Source organism: Mus pahari, chromosome 14 (assembly GCF_900095145.1).
Source record: "Mus pahari chromosome 14, PAHARI_EIJ_v1.1, whole genome shotgun sequence".
Taxonomy (NCBI): domain Eukaryota; kingdom Metazoa; phylum Chordata; class Mammalia; order Rodentia; family Muridae; genus Mus; species Mus pahari.
In genome coordinates, this window is record NC_034603.1 from 34,893,081 (window position 1) to 34,901,768 (window position 8,688).

General features: G+C 48.6%; 1 protein-coding gene across 2 annotated transcripts in view; it reads left to right on the top strand.

Moving 5' to 3' along the window:
• Positions 1-1,775: 1,775 nt before the first annotated feature.
• Tmem220 (transmembrane protein 220) overlaps positions 1,776-8,688 on the top strand; it is a 9,671-nt gene continuing 2,758 nt past the window's right edge. Inside the window, exons 1-6 of one of the 2 annotated variants that reach the window (XM_021213707.2) lie at positions 1,795-1,887; positions 2,526-2,555; positions 2,739-2,810; positions 5,900-5,960; positions 6,956-7,079; positions 8,054-8,113. In XM_021213707.2, coding sequence (XP_021069366.1) covers positions 1,795-1,887; positions 2,526-2,555; positions 2,739-2,810; positions 5,900-5,960; positions 6,956-7,079; positions 8,054-8,113 — 440 coding nt within the window. Of the gene's footprint in view, positions 1,888-2,525; positions 2,556-2,738; positions 2,811-5,899; positions 5,961-6,955; positions 7,080-8,053; positions 8,114-8,688 lie in introns of both variants that reach the window. The other variant, XM_021213708.1, reaches the window with a different exon arrangement.

Genomic DNA, 8,688 nt, shown 5'->3' on the forward strand with positions numbered 1-8,688 from the left:
GCTGATCCATCTCTCCACTCCACCCCCCCCCCTCGTTCCCTTTTCTGAGGAAGGAATTCCATTCCTGTGCTATGCCAGGGACCCAGCAGATGACATTCCCAATACAAGGGGTTTCTTCCATTTAAACCAGAGACTCTCAACCTTCTGAGTGCTGTGACCCTTTAATACAGTTTCTCACATTGTGGTTGTTGGTTTTCTGTCTGGACTCCACCCCCACAGTTCCTGGCAGCAGCCAGATATGCTCCTCCCCACAGTTACCTGGCAATAGCCAGGTAGGCCTGGCCCACTATAAAAGGGGCTGCTTGGCCCATCCTCTCTCTCTCACTTACTCTCTTGCCCCTTGCTTCTTGCCCCTTGCTCCCCCTCTCTCCCCATTCATTTCCTCTCTCTCCACATGGCCATGGCCAGCCTCTACTTCTCTACTCTCTCCTTCTCTCTGCCTTTCCCTGCCTCTACTGCCCTCTTAACTCCCCTCCCCATGCCCTAAATAAACTCTATTCCATACTATACCATTGTGTGGCTGGTCCCTCAGAGGGAAGGGATACCTTGGCATGGACCCACTGAGACATCTCCTTCCCCACACCCTGCCAGAACATGTTCTTATAGCTCTTTCTCTTTTTTATAATCACAACAATGGTGGCCCCCACCCATAAAATTATGTTTGTTGCTACTTCATAATTGCAATTTTGCTTCTGCTATAAATGGTAATGCAAATCTGTTTTCTGAATGGTCTTAGGGGGGAACTCTATGAAAGGGTTCTCCCCCCCCCCCAGAGGGTCTCGACCCACAGGTTGAGAAATGCTGTTCTAAAGGCTGACCTTGAATGGAAAACCCTTCTGAGAAGTTCATTTTTTTTTTTTTTTTAGTTAAAAGGAAAGCAGAACAGTCAGGCACCCAAAATGCAGCATTTGAGGTGACAAAGACTGTTTAGAATAACAGTGATTCAGTCTATGCGTGTGTAAATGAGACCAAAGAAGTGCTCAGTTGTACTGGCTGAAGCAAGTGAGCAGAGAGCTGCCAATACTTGCAAGTCTTCCCTTCTAAGAAATGCATAGCAAATGAGTGTTGGAAACGTTGGTTTTGCTGCTGGGTTAGAAATATGAATATGTATAATATGCAAATGTCTTATACGATAAGAGCACGAGAAGATAAAGGGAGCTGCCGCTGGAATTCCGTGTTGTGTCACTCACTTCAGAAATGTCGCAATGTTTTCCTCGCTCTGGAAGCACAGGAGTAAAAAGAAGCACATAAATACCAATCCCAGCACTATTTAGGACTATGAATGTGTAAATGAGCCCAGACTCTGTGAGTCTGAAGTCAGTTTGTTTTATATACTGAGTTCCAGGACAGCCACTGGACCCTGTCTCAGAAAACGGGGAAAAAAAAAAAAAAGCCCTCCAAAACTAACCAGAACACACGCGCGCGCGTCCTTTTTCTTTTCCTTTTTCTTCTTCATTTGCGTTTCTGGTTTGTGCTGTTTTGTTGTATTTGTTTTGTTTCCTTAATTTGCTTTTCTAATGAGAGAAAGAATAAGGGAAAAGAAATGCACGGCGATGCCAATAACACACTCTATCCACTAGAGGGCGCCGCAAGACCGTTCTAGGCCTGAGGAGGGCGTGGAGGGAAGAAGGGCTCGCCTTGTATCCCCGCCCCCCGCTGTCTGAGCCCTGCCCCCTAGTCCCGCCCCCACCTACTGAGCCCCGCCCCTCCTTCTGGGTACCGCCCCGCTAGCCCAGCCTTGCCCTCTGGCCACGCCCCTCCGGGGGTCGGTCCTGCTCCTCCGGCTTCCAGGCCATGGCGCCAGCAGTAGCTCCTTGGGCTCCCGGCTTGTGGCGGGCCTGCAACGCACTCATGGCAGCTTTCTTCGCCCTGGCCGCTGTGGTGCAGGTCAGGCGGGCTGAGGAGGGCTGGCAGAGGGACCGCGAAGCCCGGGCGGTCAGTTCTCAGGGTGGAGCAGAATTGGGACCCGCAGAGTCCTTTCAAGCAGAAAGAACAAGGATGAGTAAGTGTGGTTAGGCAACACGCCGAGAACCTGACCTAGAGACCCCGCGTGCAAGTGCGTACAGCTGGTCACTTAGAAAGGGGCCCAGAACCGCAGCTCTGACACCTTTTCGAACCTTCAGCCTCCGTGAGATTGAGTGGGTTTCAGCGCCTGCGAGGAAAGTGGAAACAGACTAGATAGCATCCTTACCCTTCCTAGACCTCTTCCTGATCATCAGGGTGACTGCCCTCGTATCTTGAGGCCTAGGATTTTAAAATACACCATAGTAGTTATTAGGAAATCCCAAGCCGTTATTTTCAAAAGATACGTGGCTGGGTGTTAGATCTACCTGTTGTGTTCAGCAGAGAGGAGAGTCCCTTCCGCCATCGGGATGTGCAGGCGGCTAGACTAGCTCATGGTGTTATGTACCCCGAGCCCATTGTAGCGCCTAGTACTTCACAATGAATAGTAAACACAAGGTCAGACCAGACATAGGATACAGAGGTCTAATGTGAGCTGACACCTTGATGTTTTGACATTCTAGGTGAACGATCCAGATGCAGAGTTGTGGGTGGTGAGTATGAACTACTTGCAAAACGTTCCTCCATTTGACACGACTAGGTCTCTGATCTCGGGACACTTGTCTAAAACCCAGAGATTAACACCTCTGTGAGCTCATTTCCCTAATTTTTCTCATCGGAGAGGGAAATCACTGATCATGCAACTGATGGGGATGTGGATTCTGAACTTTCTGGAGACACAAAAGTCTTTCCGCAGAGAGAGCTTATACCAGCAACGCCCACTTCCCATGACTACACCGGGCATGACAGTAGGAGTTCCTGTCATTTGCTAAGGACTTACAACATGCTGGTCACTTGACATACATTATGCTAACCTTTATGACTGCCGTAACAAGGATGTGTGTTGGTTATAACCATCCATGACTTTTGTTCTCAGACGACAATAGACAGTCTTGTGGGGAGACTGTAACAGTATCATTCTTGGGTTTGGGGACAGTGCTCACTGACTAGAGAGCAACGAGTGAGAACACCAGGAATGCAGAGCTGAGGTCTAGCCTGGTTGGAATGTTTGTGCAGTAGAACCATGGCCTGAAACTGCTTGTTATCCAGAGTCCCCTGTCCCCAAATTAAATGACCTTCTGAGCATTTTGCTCCATAGCCTGAGTTCACAATCATATATCATATATCCCCTCAGGAAGCTTCACGATGATTCTCCGAAAGATCGCAGCAAATAGCCACCGGCACCACTGTGCTGCTCTTTGAAACCTGTCTGGGATCCCACAGAACACCCTTCCTCCCTAAGCCCCGTCCACCTCCTGACCCAGCGATTTCTGTTCTCAGCAGAGCTGCCTAGGCATCTTCACTCAGTACCTGTCGCCTTTAACATCACTGTCCTGAGCTGCTGTCAAAAGTAAAAGTGAAAAAAAGAATTCAGCAACATCCATTCTAGGGATAGGTATATGCACGGTGCCTGAGCATCCTACCGTTGCTCGTTCCCACTCAGCCCTCTGTTATTTCCCCTGAAGACAGCCTTATAACTCTTCTGTCTGCCTCCTGCCTCCTCTGCCTCTTGGCTACCTGTACCTCACCATCTGCTTTCAAACCCTTTGTTGTTTCCCAAGCGAAGTTGGAGCTCCTCCATTTGGTCTTTAGGCCCACCATAGCATGGCCCAGCCCAGGTTTCCAGCATTGTCTTTGAAGTCGAGTCAAAAAGAAATGATGGCTACTGGGCCTTGCCCCTAGCCTGCCTGCCACTGTGTGCACAGGCTCCCAGGACGGTCTCAGATGCCATCTCAATCACTCTGCCTCTTTCCAGGAGGATCTGACTGTCCTTGAACTCTCATTGTAGGCAACAACTCGTTTGGCTGATGCTCTGTGCAGCCAGCTTCCAGGAGGACAGGGACATACATGTTCTCCCTGTTCTTAGGAGCCTTGTATAAAGTGTCCTCATAAAGATCCTCCCGAGGGAAGTGCAGAAGGAATGGATGCACAGATAGACAATACTAGTGTTGCTTTCTGCACTTCAGAGACAAGGACGTCACCCGGCTCCTTCCCACAGTCCCGACTGTACCTTCTTCGTGGAGGAGGCTACTTGCGTCACAGAGGCAAATACTGGGATGTGGGTTATAATAACAGGTTATAGAAATACAGAACACATCACGTAAGAAACTCTGGTGGTCGCTTGATGGTCAAGAGTGACATGAAGGGATCGGGCTTCTTAGCCTTCCTCATGTTTATTGAGTAGCTGCTGCAGCAGCTGCAGACCTCTCTAATCCCCAGAGAAGTATACCCAGTGTGTGAGGAGTCAAAGCAGGAGCGGGATAGGTTTCCTCCTGTGCTTCCATCCCTCCAGTTACGGAGAAAAATGTTTCCCAAGAAGCCCCTTGGACAGGTGGCATTTGGTTTGCTCAAATCAGCATGTCGTGTTGTTATTAGGGTCTCAGTGTGATTCATAAGCTGAACCTTGTTAAAATGCCTTGTATGTCATTAACTTGGACCCTGGAAGACACCACCTTACCTTCTATTCCTGGATATGACCATTTTTGCAATGGATGAGAATTAGGAATGAGTCCAGGGTACTCGATGACTCTACGAATTAAATTCTGTTAAGTGGATACTATGGTACCTTTAGTTTTTTCCATTGGTTTAAAAAACAAATCAGTGGAGGACTGGCAAGATGGCTCAGTGGGTAAAGTTGCTTACCCAGAAGCCTAAAGCCTGACCGTCTCTGTCTCACTCCTGAGTAGCTGGATCATAGTTAGCCACGTGGAATGTGTCTGGCCCCTGACCCTTCACCCCCTCAGCGTGTCCCTGGAAGAGCAGCAGTGTTCCATCCAGGGACTTGTCAGAAAGGCATCATGCTGAGACCTACTGCAGACCCCCCCCAACACACACACACACACACACACACACACACACACACACACACTCACTCACTCAGCACAAGACCCACACTAAAGACCCTCAAGGAGCGTGACTGCCCATCTGTCAGGGACAACCTGACTTGCAGGTATCAACTGGCTGACATTCCAGTCACCAACTTGGATGGAGCAGGAAACACTACCACAGACTTTCAGATCCAAGGTGAAAACCAGCCACTTGAAACAACCGTTCTGGTCATTTCCAAAGAGACTGAAGGTTTCTGCTCTACACACCGAAACTGATACGGTGAAGTAGCCCCCTCTCTCGGAAAGTCTCCAAGTTTTATGAAACTATTCTCTCTTCTTGCCTTCTGCTACACACACACACACACACACACACACACACCGCCTGAGTCTGCTTATTACAATCAAGCTTGGGAAGGGGACCTTTTCAGGGCCAGTCTTTCTGATTCCCTTTCCGAAATGAACATCCTTGTCTCGGTACTGGGCACGTCAGACCCACACATCATTTAGATTCTTTCTGTGACCTCACTTGTACAACTGGAATAGTGAGTCACATGGTCCATGGGGGTCCAGCCTAGCAGGGCCATCTGGCCATTCATGAACTGTATTTTCAGAGGACGCTCTTTGATGTAAGCAGGGAAGGTCACCCTGGGTATGGAAGTTGCTTGGGAGAAACTGGGAGGCCAGCATTGATGAAACACTGCTCAGAGTTACAGCTTGGGGGTCCGAAGCATCTACTGGAAGAGCTGATGGAGGGAGGTGATGCGGTGATGAGGTCATACTAGCAGAATTACCACATCCTCCGTGACTTACTGAAACAGAGGGACATCCCTCAGCTTGGGGACTGCTGACCACACTTTTATTTGCTAGATGTTCTGAAATGTATCGCATGTTGAGTATACTCCTGTTTTCAGTCCTGGGGATGGGGATGGGGATGGGGATGGTTTAGACTGGGCTGGCGCCCCCACGTTTGAGCACCCTTCTTAACCCTCACACCTCCTTTTTGCTAACAGGTGGTGTACGTGATCCCAGCAGTGCTTACCCTGCTTGTTGGGTTTAATCCTCTTGTCACAGGTATGAATAGTGGATTCTACATGGAGGTTCAGCGAATCGGAGTTCTCAGAACGGTGGGAATCTACCTGACCAACTCCCAAGAGGAGAACAGGGTCCCAGGCATCTCCCCTTGCTTCTGATAATGAGTCGCTGCTTTTCAACTCCAGTCTAGGTCCTAGACCATCCTAGGGAGAATTCCCCAGCTCTGGGCATAGGAGCCATCATCAAGTGTGATTCGAGACCTCTGGCACCGATGGCTATTTATGAGATTGGATTCAGGCTGGAGAGATGGCTCAGTGGTTAAGAGCACTGACTGCTCTTCCAAAGGTCCCGAGTTCAATTCCCAGCAACCACAGGGTGTGGCTCACAGCCATCTGTAAAGAGATTGAGTTCATACGGGAGAAGGGTTTGGTCACTGCGCTGACTTCTTAAACCTCCAACTAGGGTTAGATCAGATGGGCAACAATCACAGTGGTAATCATGTCTTCTTGGACTCGGGGGCAATCATTGCCCGTTGCATAGTTTCTTTTCTTTCTAATCCAGATCAGCTCATTTATATTTACATATTTTTAGAGAAACATCACTCTTGTTGCTAATTACTTTCTTCTTTGAAATGCAGTCACAATGTATGTATAGAAACTGTCACTTGTGTATAGAAAGTGTTTGTCATGTCTGTAATATATTACATTTTTCATTAGTGCACGTTGCCCCTTCCCATCTCCCTGTGCTTAGTTCTTACAGCAATGTATGGTGTGCTTTTATGCGTTCCCCTATTTGGTGCAAGCTAACCTCACACGCAAGCGCAAGCTTTATGCCTCCTTGCATAAGCTCACAGGTGTTATGCCACCAAGCTAAGCAGCAGAAAGTGGAGAGGCCAGGTGCCAGTGGCAGGGGCAAGTGGTGTGGGAAGGGTGGCTCTCCAAAGAAAATGAAGTATTATAAAGCAAGTATGAGAGAGCGCCAGCGCCTCCTCCTGGATCCGACCTGACTAACGGCTGCAGGGCATCCTTTTGTAGGCAACTTCATCTGGAAGAGTGTGTCTGCGATACACATGCTGTTCTGTGTGCTGTGGGCTGGTGGCTTGGCGTACCACTTCTTGCTTCATGCAAAGCAGAACATCCTAAATGAGGAAGAAGGCAGGTGAGCAGGGGCATTTGCTCTTTGGAGGGGTGGGGCAGACTTGAGCCATTGTGCAGCTTCCCGGTGCACAATGATGCTATAGCTCCCCCAACCGTTCTAGGAGGAGCAGGGACAGTAACAGCCATTATCGGGTGAAGAAAGTGTGGCTTCAAACCTGGCATTGCCTCCTGCACTCCATCATACCAGCTCTCTCATAGCTGTACCCATTCCACATTACTTTCGGGCAGGTGAACCTTGACCTTCCTGTAACTAGCAAGAGCATACATAGTACAGTAATGCTCCAGTCTGATAAGCTGGGGACAGCATCCTGAGTCACTCAGGGAAGTCTCTGCCAGCCTTGCTTAATGTGTCACATGCCATCCCCTCCCTTGGTCAGAACCATTTTTCCTAGTTTATTCTCCTTCCTTGGTTTGGCTCCCAGCCTTACTAAGAGGCCGTTTCCGGGTTTTTCTAACCTATTTCTGTTTCTGTTGGCACCACGCTCCAGAGACTTGTATGTCAGGTGTCACTGACAGGGTGTGGTTTGCTCTGGACTCTAACCTATGCAATCTGGAGAGATAGCCAAGCTGGACCTGCAGATGGGGTTGTACACTAAATGGGTTGAGTCACCTCCAGCTTTGAAGCCCAGGAATCAGGGTGGATTCGAAATAGAGCCTCGAGTGACAGTGACAATCAGCCTGTTCAGCTAATGCTAGAGGCACACATCCCTGACACACAACTCCACAAGCACATTTTCCTTAACATTATTCGTCTGATGAGCACCACAACTACTCTCCCTGCCGCCTCCCTCAGCTCTCACAGTGTGCTTAGATTTCATATTCGTTTGAGCCAATGCAAAGCACCGACTCCCTTTAAAACCATGACACTGACCATGAATAAAGCCTCAGTCTGTTTGGGGGGGCTGTACCACTGCAAGTGATGTGCAGTGGGGGAGCAGCAGCCACTTCATGATGTGAAACGCGGTTGTTTTCCAGGGAGCTGTCTGGCCTGGTGATTGTCACAGCATGGATGGCCCTGTGCCACAGCTCATCCAAGTAAGTTCACCATATCAGTAAAAACCAAGGGATCAGGGGCTGGAGAAGTGGCTCAGAGGTTAGGAGCACTGGCTGCTTTTCCAGAGGACCTGAGTTCAATTCCCAACATCCACAAAGTGGATCATAGACATCTGTTAGCTCCAGGCCCAGGGGATCTGATGTCCTCTTCTGACCTCCACAGGTACCAGGCACACAAGTGGCACACAGACAAATATGTAGGCAAAACTCTCACACACATATAAAATAAATTTTTTGACTCAACTGTATTTGAAAGTAAATGTCCTAATTTCCAAATGTACATCGTTGCTAATGGTCTCCATGTTGATCACACCATGTTCAAAGAATATACTTTGTAGGACATAAGTTCTTTGGAAAATATGTGGGGCTATTTTATGGCTGAAACTATAGGACACCAGGTACACATGTGGTGTTCTTACATACATGTAAGCTAGTACTCATACACATAAAAATAAATCTTAGAGCAACTATAGACTGATAATACAGTCAATGTAAACCTCTGGCCTACACACACACACACACACACACACACACACACACACACACACACACACACA